This window comes from Rhododendron vialii, chromosome 2a (assembly GCF_030253575.1).
Source record: "Rhododendron vialii isolate Sample 1 chromosome 2a, ASM3025357v1".
Classification (NCBI taxonomy): Eukaryota; Viridiplantae; Streptophyta; class Magnoliopsida; order Ericales; family Ericaceae; genus Rhododendron; species Rhododendron vialii.
In genome coordinates, this window is record NC_080558.1 from 2,399,672 (window position 1) to 2,415,353 (window position 15,682).

The window sequence follows — 15,682 nt, forward strand, 5'->3', positions numbered from 1 at the left end:
GTCTCTCGGATCGTCTCTCCAATCATCTCTCTCTCCGATATGTACGGAACCCAAGGTATGTCTTTCTCTAGTCTCTACATATACATACATATTTTGTGTGTGTGTTTTTGTGGTGGCCTGTTCTTCTTCTTCTTCGTTATCTCTATTAGCAGAGAGAGAGAGAGAGAGAGAGAGAGCCGTTGGGGGAGGGGATGAGGAGGGGTGTTTTGGTCAAAAATCAGGCGTATACACCCGGATTAGCTATTGCTACCTGGGAGGGTAGCAATAATTTATGGCTGTTCTTGGTGTATTAGCGAATACGGGGATTAGTTAATACAGGGGAAGAAATGGATGCCAAACGGTGTATTATTTGTGAATCCGGGTGTATTGTATAATACACCCACCGTATACACCATCCAATCGAGCCCGGCTCCTCCCCACACCTCCGGACTGGACTATTGCTCAGGGTTGTCTGCGTTTTCAACATACTTACCAAGATCCGATCAACTTAATTTTTTTCAAGAATAATCAACACTTTATTTCTTGCAATATAAACAGTTTAGATGATTAAGGCCTCGTTCCAGAACACCTTCTTAACAAATAAGTACTTATTTTACATTTTCAAACTCAAAAATAATGTAAATAAAAAATAATTTTTCAATTTTTTTGCACCGTATTAAAGATCTCAATGAGATCTATCAAACAAGATCCATATTAATAAGAAAATAATTTGGATAAACACATGATTTTTAAGCTTAAAATTACCTTCTTAAAAAATAAGTACTTATTTTCCGTTCCGGAACAGACCCTAAGGTATGGCCAGAGTGGCCCCCACGCCCCATAAAAACATATTTTGTTTTGGGTGAGAAATAAAGAGGGTGGGTAAAGAATTCTCAAAAATCAACCCTTCTCTAATCGCGCCAAATGTTTATTCCATCATTTCATCCACACGAAAAAGAGAGAGAAGGTTTTTAGAGGAATTAAAATAAAAAAAAGTAAGGGGAGCCAAATAGTGACATTTTATTTTGTTATTGGCCAAAGAAAATTCTGTTCATTTATTTTAATATATAAAGGGGAAGAGCGCCTTTTGGTATTTTGAAGTCTTGTCACAAAAGTAATTGACACTCTTTTTGAGAAATTTTTTTTTCACTATTTCTTGACACATGCAATAAATAACTACCACGGAAAAGAAGGGTACGAAGGTAACTTTACCCTTCTCACAATTGCCGGTCCACCACCCCATTCCCACATCCACCGCAAGTATGAAACCCACTAATATTAAGAGAAAATTTTAGGGCTTCGTACTTGCAATGGATGTGGGAGTGGGGTGGGTGGCGGAACAACATTCCGTTAAAAATTGGACACTTGAACTTATCATTCCCTTAACAATTACACTTGAATTTTAACTAAGTTCAAGTGTCTTTTTGTCATTAGTTCATGTGTTTTTTTGCGAGTTGTTAAAAAGTTTAGGTGCTTTATGAAATTTTCCCCTAATATTAAAGGAAAATGATTTTGACACTCCCTTTTTTGTTAACGCCACTCCCTTGTAAGTGTATTTTTGCACAAAAATACACATACAGGAGAGTGGCGTCAACAAAAAAAAAGGAGTGGCAAAATCAGCGACAATATTAAACTTCCACCGTCAATTTCCATTTTCCTGATAGCGCCTCATTTTACTCATACCAAGAAACGAAAAAGAGAGAGGCTACACTGCTACACAGGCTGCGATCTCCTGCTTCAAGGTATTTCCTCCTCTCTCTTTGTTGTTGTTTTTGTTTTAGTGACTTTTTCTTTTTTACTTCTCTTATAATATGTGCTACATATATTGAAAAAGAAGCCTAGCTCTATTACAAAAAGTGTTGATCTCCTGTGTTTGGATGATGTACAAAAGACATCAAGACCTGTTTTGCTAGCTGATGGTTCTGATGGACATCATTCCGCTCAACTTTTGAGATCCTGCAAAACGATAGCTTCTCACTTTCTTTGCCAATTTTGCGCAACAAAAAATTGCCAGTATAGTGACAATCTGTATGCCCTGCTATCTGCAAGACAACATTTAAACAGTCAGTATAAATATATGCAACAGTGTAATTAATGATGGGTTGGATCACGATCGAGGAGAATGGCTAGAAGCTCTGTTTGCAAAGGACCCGAGCTGTAACGAGAGGTAGAGAAGGACTGGGCCAGTGTACCATCCGTGGGAAGGGAACAGATCAAAACCGACACCACTCCAAAGCTGATCGGGCTTCCATGCACACAAAGCTGTACCAATCTGTGATGTGCAATGGGCGTTTGAGGATAAGGTTTGATAATGAATGAGGGGTTCCTGGGAGTAACCGAAGTGCGGATGGTCCTTTGATTATCCCGAGCAGTCCAAAGAGCATCCCTTTTAAACCATAGGGCTGTGTCCGATGCTAAAGCTAAAACTGCAGAAGGTATAAAGTCGACGTCAAAGAAGACTTATTGGTTCCAATCGATGCTTCCAAATGGCGCAAAGTATTGAAATAAATAAAAGAATAGAAACGCTCTTTGTTATTGGGCGAGGTTGATAACCCAGTCCAAGAGCCATTCTTTGAAAATGCAAACACCGCGCGGGCAGAGGTAGGGTTGATATATGTACAATTCACTGATCACCATTCACTCCTCATCCTTTTGGCCTAGGTTGTGCGTAAACCATGGTGACACAAAACATAAGAAAATATATAGGAGAAATTGGACATCTTTTAACCAGTCTCCCCTTTTCTGTTTCTACTTCTTTTACTTTACCAAACGTGAGATCATGCACGGTGGATTCTTCCCTACATTAAGCAACCTTCATCTGGAAGCTAGTTGTGAACAATTTCTAATCGAAAGTTGTTTAATCCTTTTTCTTTGTTTCTTTCATTGTTTGTTCTTTTCAATTATTATTGCCTCCTAGTTTTGTGGGGAAAAAATTACAGGGGGAAAAAAAAAAAGTAAGAAAGAGGGATGAGAAAAAATGTTTACGGTACTAATTTTGTGAATTGGTAATAGATAAGTGAATTCTATTAATCTATTCTATTCTATTTAACTTTAAAAACAAAACCCATAAGAAGGAATAGGGAAAAAAAAAAGGTTTATCCGTTGTTTACTCTTCTCAATTATCCTTCGCCAAAAAAAAAAAAAAAACCTTTGCACCGGGAAAAAAAAAATTCATTTTCTTGGATAGCATCCACCTTTGAACCGGAAAGAATTTATTTGTAGTTTAACAGTTTAAATTCCGTCCGGCTCATCCGGACAAAAAGGTTTTCCACCAACACTTCCCGTGGGCTTCCTTCACGCATTTTTTTAAGTAATCCAAACCGTGCATTTTGTAGGGTCTGTAAAATAATGTATCCATGCAAAAAATCAGTTTGTCCAGACATTGATAGGTATATCAAAAGTTGAGTTCTAGATGAAAAAATGTACGGTCTGGATCTGTCAATTGTTTTTCAAGTTAAACTGTCCACAACCGTTCATTTTTTCGTCTAAAAACTCAACTTTTGACATACCTATTGATGTCCACACAGTTTGATTTTTTTGCGTAGATACATTATTTTACAGAATCTACAAGATACATGGTCTGAATTACCCAAAAAAAAATGCGCGAAGAGGACCCATGGGGGTGGCGGAAAACCGCCCTTTTCCGGCTCATCTGGATAAAATTTACACTCTTAGAGCAACAACATCAGCAAAGCTAAAAAGAAAATTTCGGTAAAATAGCTCTTCAAATCTTGAAAAACCATGCTACACCAGAGTAGCAAAACCTCAAGGTAAAATACATGTTGGTGTTTTGGTTCGGCAAAGATACCGAACTACTGTAGCAATGTATAAATATACAAATATTATTCTTCTTCTCTCTCCTCCCTATCACTCCCTCATTCTCTCTCTACCCCTCTCTTTGTCTTTCTCTTTTAGTATATTTTATAAGGACAAAGAGGTATAATAAAGAAGACTGATGTGGGGTTGAGAGAAATTTGAGTAGGTAAACTAGAAAAGGTAGATTATTGGGTAGGTAAAATACATTTCATTGGTGTACTTGCTCTTAAAGAATAGGCAAATGTAAGGGAAGGAATTATTTTGAGTTGTCCGACAAAGTCCGATCAATAAACATGCTTTCTATATCTTTTTATGAACTATTCTCCCTTTCTTTTCTTTGACAAGTCGTATTTCGCCGGAATATGCTTTTCGTTTGTTGTTTGTTTGATCGAATTTAAACAAAACTAGAGGTCAAAGTACACGCAAGTCAGATTTTGTCAAAATTTATAAAAATTCGATCAATTATTTTGTCAAAACGGAATGCTATCTACTTCGTTCTTAAACTACGGAAACATTTATTTTGTCCGCTCAAGTTTATGATTTGCAATCTATTTTATCCAGTTTCTAGGTAAAATTTCGTAAATTCAGACAAAATAGATTGCAAATCAGAAATTTGAGGAGACAAAACAATTGTTTCCATAGTTTAATGACGAAATAGAAAAAAATGGATAATTTAGGAAATAAAAGCAAATAAAAAATCATAGTTATATGCATTAGTAGACCCAAAAATTTGACATAGTGGAGGGCATTAATTTTCTTTGTATCCTCAATATACAAGTTACAATTAAGCACATTCACTCCAAAATAATTTTAGCATTCATGATAAATTAACAATTTTAAAGTATATATGTATTTTAATAACCAGCTACTTGGGCAAATTTGTGCACCTCGACTATATCGTTAAAACAACATTATCACATGTTTATCATCTATATTCCTATTATTAACTCTACGAGTATAAGTTTCAGGGACCAAAAGGGTACAAATGCAATGTGTGAGTTCATATTTTGTACTACACAAATGATGAGAGATGTTTGGGGAGTGGACGAAACCTTGGTTAGGATAGGTTGGAGCAGTGGTGTGTGGCTTTGTTTGAAAGATTTCTGTTGTGGCTTGTTTAAAAGATTTCTGTTTTTTCGTTTCCCCCCAAGGTACTATTTTCTTTTGGGAAAAAAACAAAAAGACACATAGGGAAGACTTGAACCCACATTCTTTTCTTCTCAAAGCCAACACCTTACCATAGCACCAATAGGTATGTATTCAACGTATATAATATATATATATATATATATATATAAACAAAATCAAAAATTTATTTGTTTTTAAAGGGCATGGAGGCACATGACCCACGTGCCCCAAGATGGGTCCACCACTGGTTATATGTGGAAGTATGAAACATGAACAAGCATCAAATATAATTCATACACACATCATGTTATACGTTTAACATAAAATATTTGAATTAATTCACATTTATCAAAAAAAATTAAAAAGTTGCATATTGTTTGGAGAGTCATGAGTGTTTCTGGAAGCCTCTGGATATTTCTAGAATGTATCAGGTTTCTCTAGAATCTCCTAGAATATTCCCGACTCTTTTAGAACTTTTCAGAATTTTTCAGAGTGTTCCAGGGCATGCTAGAACATTCTAGAATCTTTTGAAATCCTATAGATTATGATGGAGTCTTCCATGTTTCCCTCAAAACTTCTAAAATGGTCTAGAGATTTTATTATCTTCAAACTTCCTATGCTCCCTAAAAATAAGAGAGATGAGAGCTTTCCCCACAAGCTCCTCTCTCTAGGAAATTTTGTTTCTCTCACCACACAGCTTCTCATGTTCACCGTCACTATTGATGCCCACCCCCACCACCATCGATGGCAACCCCACATCATCAAAGCTGGTCCAATGAAATCATTGCCGTTGGTCTTTCACCTAGTCGCCGTCCCATTGTCGCCGCCCGTCTCTCTCTGTCCGCCCTCGGTCTCTCACCATCCCACAATTGCCGTCTGCGCTCTAGTGAGGCAAGCACAACCCCAATTTGTTCTAATTTTTCGAAAACCCACAAATGTCATACTTGGGCTTCTAAATTTCTCTCCCTTCTTGCAAATGGCAAAAGTTCCGTGGAGATTTTCTAATAATACTACTCTAATAGAGAGTATGGTAGAAAAAACGATTCATATACTTGACAATTGATCCTATACTTGACAATCGCTATATAAAAAGCTTATATTATTATTGTTATTAAAAAAAATCATAGATAAGGAAATCCATCGCTCTCAGATTCTTCTTCCACAGTAAGAAAAGAGCCACAAGAAGGTTACTGAACCTCGGTGGAAAAACAAGCTTAGAGTTGGCACCATGTATCCACGAGTTGATAACGACGGCAAGAGTAATATATGCGAGAGGTTACGGTCATTGACCCTAAGTGGCTTGTATCCACGAGTTGATAACGACGGCAAGAGTAATATATGCAAGAGATTACGGTCATTGACCCTAAGTGGCTTGTATCCACGAGTTGATAACGACAGCAAGAGTAATATATGCGAGAGGTTACAGTCATTGACCCTAAGTGGCTTGTATCCACGAGTTGATAACGACGGCAAGAGTAATATATGCGAGAGGTTACGGTCATTGACCCTAAGTGGCTTGGAGTTGACACCATGTATCCACGAGTTGATAACGACGACAAGAGTAATATATGCGAGATTGACCCTAGCACCAAGATTAAAGTAGCACCAAGAAAAGACTCAAAAGAAGGCTACTGAACCTTGGAGGAAAAACGCTGGCTTGGAGTTTGCACCCAGGTTCTTCAGAGTAGCACCATGGAATACATGTGAGAGGTGATATCTATCGACCCTAAGTGGCTCATGGAGCTAACACCAAGGTTCTACAAATCGGCAGACCCCAGAAAAATGAGTAAGCGCAAGTGTCAAGAGCGTACTAAACCACTTTACGACAGATTGAATGTCAACCCAATAGTTACTACTGCCACGAAAGATACTTCGGGGTTACTCATGAATTTTGTTAGATTTTAGGAAATCTTGTAAATAAGAGCAAGTCCTAGTTCCTACCGCAATTCATACAATGGACTTACGCTTCCCATCTTCCCATTTTATCTGATTTCATGAGAACAGCAGGAGTAATCTGGAATCTTTTTGAGTAAGTAGTGAAAAAGGTCATTTTCTTTTCTTTTCCTTTTTCAAACTTGGAGGAATTAATTGTTGCCAATATTTTGCTTTGTGTAGTGCTATGATACTAGAGCAAATCCTTTGATCCACACCTTATTGTTCTTGAGTTGAAATTCAAAATATTACATTGACAATACCTTTTTTCCCTCTGTTATTTGAGCAGGATGTTTGTACCACCCTAACAAATAGATAGACAACGTACACTGGTTTAGTTAAGTGCTTGGTAGGTCGTTTTTTACACCAAAAATAAATAATTAAAACTGAGCGAAAACCTCAATTCAAATAGAATAGTGGTTTAAGTCAAGGTATCGTACCACGGAGATCAAGAGGCTAAGTTGTTGTATTTCTGAAATTAATTCCTAATTCAATTCAAGAAAGAGTGATTGGATTTTGCTTAACTAAAATTATCTAAGTAATTAAAAGCAAGAGAGATGTTTGATTTCAAATATGGGAAAGGTCTTAGGGTTTCGAATCCACCCTAACTCCGTAACCAAACAATTATGTTAATTTTAAGAAACCAACTACCAAAACGACATTGATTCACTAAAAGCTACAAGCCCTAGTGATATCGCCAAGAAAATTGCATGTGATTGAAAACCGGACATAATCTATCTTTGGTTGGCACGAATCGTCTTCGATTTTATAACTAATTAATCTAGGCACGATTCGTCTTTCCTAGGCATAGATTATTCTAATTCTCAATTTCATGCACGAAGAATATCAGTGTATAACTATGTATTTGCAATCACAGAAAACAAATACATAATACTAGATTGGAAGAATAACGGTGAGTCATAAAAACAAGTCTCAATGTTATACAACCATCGTTTCGGCAATCGAAATCCAAAATCAACATAAAAACATAGTTACTTGGTTAGGGTTTCAACTACGCCCTAAGAAAGATGATTAGTTGCCCATGGATCGAAAAGAATCAGAAGACGTTGGGTTAATCTCCATTGTCAGTAGGCTTCGCGTTCAAAAACCCACACCTCGTCGAGAGCTTGCTCTCGTTCACGTTGAATTATTTTCCACGGCAGTCAAAAACTGATGAAGTCAGTCGCATAATAGGCCTTTTATATAGTGAGGGTTTTAATGCCTTAATTACTTGACAGGTTCCTTAGGCTTCATGTAATGACAAATCAACAATCTTTCTTTAAACACTTTGCACTTTAACCCCAAAATTCTCTTAACTTTTGCTTTTATCCAAAATCTCGGACAATGAGCTCGAGCAACCTATAAACATAAAAATGACAAAATAATTATCAAGTGACTATAATAAAAGACTAATAAATGTAGTTTGGAGAGCCAAAATATGTATATTTTAGCACTTATCAGTGCTAAACTATAAAAGCTACTTACTTACAAAAAAAAACTATAAAAACTACCCAAAACTTTTGTAAAATACGACAATTGAACTTGTACTTAATGTAGAATCGTCATCTCCAAATGACCGGATTGTACATAGACAGAAGTCGCGGTTGCTTTTCTTTGGCAAATAAATGTGTGTTACTGAAGCCTCACAGAATTCATAGCTGCCCAACTCAGAACGAATTTTACCCCATTCAAAAGCAGCAGAACTCCACGTTTTAGGAGGAAAGAAATCTTCGGATCTGCAAAGGACCAGATGATCATCGATAGAAACAGGTAGTGTGAGATAAGGATTGCATAAGTATCATAAATATGGATCACCTAACACGCACCCCAGTGACTTGTGGGCAAATCATTCGAGAATGGCACGAATGGCATACGATAACTCGTAGTTAGAGCATCTCCAGCAGCTTAACCAAAACCCAATTCTCCTCAAACCTTTTACCGGCGCTGGTGAAACGCCGGAGAGCCAGGGACTCGCTCTCCGATCAGGAGAACAAGCCGTCGAGGAAACGGAGGACTCTTCTCGAAGGGACCGGAGGCTTCGATCGGAAAGAAGTCATATACTAATGCCTTTAAAATTATTCAGTGCTATTAGAGCAGGAATTATTTTAAGCATTAACAAGAATAATTCCGGGGAGTGTTTATCACAATGGTTGAAGAGATAGTTCGAGGGATAAGTGATAAGTGATTCGACTCATTCCAATTCACATTTGTGAATTCCAAAAGTAGAAGAAGCGGATAAGGAAATTCCTTTTCACCCTTTTTGTCTCCTCCACTTAGGGCCCTGATAAAAGAACCAAGTTATTCGAGTTTCAACTCGTGTTAATTTGTTTGTTAAAACCTCGCTCTAAGATTGATTTGTTACATGTAGCAAACCAAGCTTAAACACTTTTTGAAACTCGTTAAGTTTTCAAATCAAGCTCGAACAAGCTACTACTTGGCCTGTTCGACTTATAAATTCAAGTTACTCAAGATTGGGCTCATGTTCGGCTCAATGAAAGCTCGTTCGAGATCAACTTGTCTCATAAGTAATCTAAGTCAAATGTATTTTTAAACTCGTTAAATTTTCAAACCAAGTTTGTACAACTAACGAGACTTGGCTTGCTTGGCTCGTTCATCACCCATACCTCGACTGGTATCTTTACAGAACTTTTTGTATACACCATACCTAGACAAAATTGTTGAAGTCTGAAAGAGTTTGGTCACCTGCATTTTGTCCAGAGCCGCCCCCCCAAACGGCCCTCCTGTTTCAAAAATGTCTTAACATGATGGAACTTGTCTAGCCAAAGTTTTCCACCAAAATATTACCAAAAAGAAATCCCATTTGTTTCCTTTCCACAGAAATGAAAATGACATCTACCAAAGAATGAAAGAAATTCATAAAATAAGTTGGCTGCTGAAGCAGTAGTAGTAAAAAAGAAGGCTAGATTTTCCACGATTTTCTGTAGATAGAAGTGGACGTTTACGACACAGCGCTGCATGGGACCAAGCTCTGGTCGAGCCCTTGTCCTCCCATCTTAGACCGTCGTGGTTTAATTCCGTGCTCACAACACCGTTCATATTTTAGATCTAGCGGACAAATATGACCTTACTCTAAATTAGTAACTCGATAGCACATTGATACCTGTATTAATAAGAGCTCAAATTTGTAAAAGATATATAAACGTACCCTCCGAACATTCACTGTTGATTTAGTCTTCTGTCTTTCTCGAATTCGACTGTTGAAATAGCTACTATATCTGATCAAGCTAGTTTTTTACACGGACATATTTCTCAGTCTAAAGTAGAACGGCTAGGACCCATGCACTAATCATTCATTGGGTTGTTGTAAAGTAAAGGGAACGAAACATAATGAGACTATCAATGTACGTTTAAACATATTTTCACTTTACTTTCTCATTTTTCCTAGACATTTTGAAAAATTGAACACGTTTTTTTTTATATAAATGCATTTTAATGGAGGCTGCGTTTACAAATGGTGATGGGGAAAGGGTGTTGAAAAGGAAAGGAAAAAATCAGTTGGTTCATGGAAGAATATTCCACGTTAGCATCCCATGATTTCAGTATGAGGTGAATGGATGGAGAAATTTTTCAGTAACGGGTGGGTATCACGTGGCCGAGCAGCCCATTTGGGCTGTCCAAAATTGTGTTAGATGACCCAGATTGAAACATTCAATCTCCCCTCACCCCACCACTGTCTCTCCTTTTTCTCTCTTCAATTTCAAGCCATTCAAAACCGAAATGAACGGCCCGGATGTGCCGAGAGGGCACCACATAGTACCCGCCCGGTACTGAAAAATTTCTCACATAGATGGCTCTGTGTCTTTCCCTCTTTTTTATTTCCTTAGGTACGCATTATTGATATTAAAAAAAATTCATATGGTTTGAAAAGAGGCTTTGTAGATCAGATTTACCATCCCATAATTAATTGAGGTACGCGAAAGATGACCTGAACACTTTAGTTGTAAAAAAAGGGGGAAATTGTTACAATACAAAAGAGATAACTAATGTAAGAAAAATTTAAATAATCATCCTCTTTAATCTTGCCATGTAAAAAATCATCCCACCAATTTCATGGAAGAAGCAAGCCTATTCCCCTTTAAGGTCATTGCTCACTAGCTCCTTTCGTCCCCTCAAACGCACCATCAACATTCTTCTTCGAATTTCAATCAACAACAAGAAAGATGAATTCTAAATAAGGTGGACTCCAATAAATCTTCTGCGATCCTTGACAGACCTCGAAATCGTCAAATCTGATACCTAGTGGCTGTTTCGGGCCTTTATCTGTAATGTTAGCCCCCGATGCCTCTCCAAATACCTTACCCAATCATTTTCGAATCCTCTCGAATTAATCCCGTTCTGCTGCTCGCCGCTGGTAGTATTTAGTGGCTGTATGGGTTTTTGCTAGTAGTATTTGTTTAAAATGGTTCCGATATGTCTACGACGGACTTCTTTTTGACGGGGCGGCGACGGGCGGTTGGGTTGATGGGGATGGAGACTGCCAGACTGATGAGGCGGAAATTGGATGGGGAGAAATGGAAATGGTTTGTGAGGTGCTGAGTTCAAATTAGGGAAATTCCTTTTCCTTCCTTTAAGGCTATAAACGTGGAATTTTCCTTCTTTTTAAGTTTGGATTAAGGCAAGTTTCAGTTACTAATGATAACAATCACAATTAGGACCTCAAACTTTAGTTTTTCATCCCAAAATTCTGTGTCTTATATAATATCAAAAACATAATGGAATTTAGTCAATCAAGGGCATTTTTGGATTTATTTAAATTTGGGGATGAAAACATAACCGTTCAAAATGACGAGAATGAATACTTACGGCGCCCTATAAAAAAATGATGAATATTTAAGTAACCCCTAATGTAAATGGGTGGATGACAGGATTGTCATCACTTGTCAATGAAAGCATTGAAACTTGGGATGAGGTTCAACAAGTCTCACGTAGAGCTTATTACACTCACACAAAATGTGGATATATGGTGGTTCTTTACCCTATTTGGACCAAAGCACTCAATTAGGTCTCACAGTCTCTCCCCGTTATGCTTCTTATTTTCTAACTACTTATTTTTCGCTATTTAATATAGGTTATTTTCTCATAATACATCACCTTTAATTCAAAAAAATAAGTAAAAACGGAGAGTTTCGTCTCAAAATGGCAAACAGAAAGTGTGATTCCATGGTAAAGTTGCAAAAATAAATAAATAAATGTTGGGTTTTTATTTCGAAAAAAGAAATTCCTTTATGAGTTTCGGATCGTCCAGTTTCATGGGAGGTCGAGACTTCAAAACCGTTGGATAATGACTTATGATCATGTGATCTCCATCAATTTGTATAGATAGAGTTGGCATTATATGTATGGAATCTATGGATTTCCCAGAGGAAGAGATATGTCAAGGATAAGTATATTCCACTTTGAATATTCCAAAGCTATATTGAAGTTTGCCTTGAAGCAAGGTTGGAGCCACGGGGACGGATCCGGGGTGCTGTAGTGCCCCTCCGTATGCAGTCAATCTGGCCGTTCATCTCGACAATGGACGGTTAGAATTTATAAAAGCTTGGATTAAATCCGAGTCGTTCGTGTCGAGATGGACGGCCGGATCGGCCGCACTACACGGTGTAGTGCGGCGGGTACACTACAGTCTCTCCCATTCCCACGGAGACCTAGTAGGGGCGGTCACCCCCTACAATTCTAAAAAATACTCAAAATATAGACCTTGTTCGTTTTGGTATTTTGGATTTTCTCTCTACACACGGTTCTCTATAAATTTTCTCCCAATCATTACTTTCATTTCTCTTTCTATCTCTTTCCGCTCAAAACCCCCAAAATCCAAATACCAAAACAAACAATATAGCTTGCCACCCTGTGAAAAAATTCTGGCTCTGTCCCTACCTTGAAGGAGTATTTAAAACCATAATTTTCAAGTGTTTGTTTTGCATTGATGATTATGATCTATTTTCATTGTTATTATCTTGCGTCAAAATGTATGTGATGACTTTGAATTGCACAAGAAAATGAGACGAAGAGTTGGACTTGAATCAGAAAAAGGACCTGAAAAACGTACAACACAAATTTATATTTCTTTGACACACAATTTAATATCTCGTCCATTCCAAAGATCGGACTAACCAAAATAATGAACCAAATTAGTGAAGCAATTTGTACTCTTCTTTTTTTTCTTCTTTCAAAATGGTACAAGTTTTATTCAGAGACAATGCTTCAATGCAAAAGCTAACGGTGATTATCGTTTCGCAACGGATTCAATACGAGTTTATTCAAAGACAATGCTTCAATGCAAAAGCTAACAGTGATTATTGTTCTGCAACGGATCCAATAACCACTCAAGAGACCTAGCTTCCCAGGTACGAATGCTAGGCCCTCGCTAACCCAAATTTGCTAACGTATGAGCAACAACGTTTGCCGATCTCCGCGTAAAAAGAAATTCACAACTCCGAAACTTCTCAGCTAGGCGCCGAATAATATAGGGCAACTAGGATTTTGATTTGGGATTCTCTATTTAGGCACGGATTTCAATAAATTTTCTCTTAATTATTACTCTGATCTTTTTAAATCTATCTCTACACTCATTATCCAAAATTCCAAAACAAAAATCCCAAAACAAAGATGGTTTCCAATGTAGAAACAGATGCCATGGCCAGATAATAACCACAATAACTACCCACCACCACAACTACCCACCACTACGAAAAGGGGGGCAAAAAAGGGTCCAAGACAAATAGAAAAAGTTGAGGAAATTGAAGATTTATGAAGTAGCCACCCAAGAAGGCCACAAACTTCCATTGCCACACCCACCACTCCCTTTGCACCATCTTGGCCTTTCAAACTTTTCCATTCCCATTTCACCCTCAACATCCATATCATTTCCACTCATATCCTCACTTTCTTCATCTTCATCCTCATCCTCTTCCTCTTCACCACTTCCCTCCACATAAATTTCACTTTCTTGATTTTCTTGGAAATCCATTTCATCAGAATCCCAATCCTCTTCCCAAAAACAGAGCCTAAGCCGGCCATTGCTTCTTTCAGCTCGAAAACTAGTACTAGTACTGTTCTCCAATGGGCCCCCAACGGCTTTGACAATCAGTCTACCCTCTTCGCGGCGCGCCCGAACTCGAACGGAACCCGACCCGCTCAACGTTGTCAACGGGGGAGGAAAATTCACTTTCCTGCCTTCCATTTCTTTTCTAGGTAACTCAGCTCTCCAGGCCAGCTTATCCGCACATTGATCAGTAACAATCTTGCATTCCTTTTCTAGATGAGAATTTGGTTTTCCCACAGTTGAAATCTCCCCATTCCCACCCCCAAAATCCGGTGAAGAGAGAGAGAAATCGGTGTCCGATCCCGTCTCGCTTCCAAGATTCTCTGTGCACAATTCCAAGCTTTTCTCGGTTAGAATGGGGTGGGCATATGTGCCTTCTTGTTTGGGAGTTCGAGAGGAAGGGGAGAGAGATTGGAGGGAATTCCAAATACCCAAGTTGGGATTTGAGGGGTTCTTGTTCATTTCTTGGAGTGGTAAAGAGAGTTTGAGCCTTAGTGTTGTGTTTGTGTCTGTGGTTTGGGAATCCAGAGAGTGAAGGCCTTGACAGATGACTGAAGACTGGGATGTAATTGTGGGTGTTGAGAGAGAGAGTGAGTGAGAGAGTGGAGAGGAGAGTAAATTTGTAGTCCTGAAAAGTGGCATGAAATGGAAAGAGAGGAGAGATTTTTTAGTGCCGAGCGGTTATATCCTACGTGATATCCGTTCGGCGCATTCGAGCCGTCCGATATACTTTTAGACGACTTTGATTGAAACCCTCTCTCTTCTCTCACCCCAACACTTTTTCTCTCATTTTTCTCTCTTCAAATCTGAGCCATTCAAACACGGAATGGACGAGTCGGATGCTCAAGTGGGCACCACGTGGTATCCGCTCGGCACTGAAATTTTTTCGAAAGAGTGAGACTGAGAGACCTTTTTTTTTTTTATAAACTCAGATATCCAGCTTACACCTCAACTAATTTTTGGGGCTAACTCCAGCGTCCACTTGCAGGAAACCTAATCAAAGCCGGAACAAAACTTCATATGAATAGATTCCGACAAAAATCGATAACACCTAAGATATTTTGAACGTAAATTGTAATTTTAAGGACAAGCAAACGCCTAAATCTCTGCATCGACTAGGAAGGGTTGAGAGGGAGAGACCTTTAAATCCACTCGAATTATGAAATTGGTAAGTGGCCACGTACTACAAAAGACAACAAAGAAATAGTGGAAGGAAGAGAACTATACTAGTACTTATCCTTTGAAATTCTTTGAGGAATCCTAGAATCAGAAACGTGTCCATAGAAAAATAAGCCTGATGGGGATGTCCAAAAAATCGTCATGGATGTACTCAAAAATAACATGGGGAGTTATGTGGTTACTACTTTTTTTTCCCTCACAATGATATTTTGATTTTTAATAAAATATTTTTCTAAAATATCATCATAAAAGTTGATATAACTCGTAACGGTAAAAATTGGACTGAGCAGCCGGGTTAATTGATGATCGCATCTTCTACTAGTTGATGATGAATGCAGCATTACAATATCATCATAAAAGTGTATATAATTGATGATCGTTTGCAGCATTACATGCCATCGAACACCTTGATGCTAAACGAGGTAAGTTCGAGTTCGACTAGTTTTGCATGGAACGAATGCCCACACTTCGTAGCTCGGCTCGTTTGCAGCATTACATAGCATTGGTGCAGTTGGAACCTTAGCAGCGGGCTCGAAGCTAAAACAGTCCAAGCCCAATGAGCTAGATGCCCTAATAGGCCGAAAG

At 38.2% G+C, this 15,682-nt stretch overlaps 1 protein-coding gene across 1 annotated transcript; it reads right to left on the reverse strand.

Annotated features, from left to right (window-relative positions):
- Positions 1-13,386: 13,386 nt before the first annotated feature.
- LOC131310078 (protein FANTASTIC FOUR 3-like) lies at positions 13,387-14,550 on the reverse strand. Its single transcript, XM_058336884.1, has one exon. It carries the CDS (start codon positions 14,378-14,380, stop codon positions 13,622-13,624), a length of 759 nt encoding a protein of 252 aa, XP_058192867.1. The 5' UTR covers positions 14,381-14,550; the 3' UTR covers positions 13,387-13,621.
- Between the last annotated feature and the right edge of the window lie 1,132 nt (positions 14,551-15,682).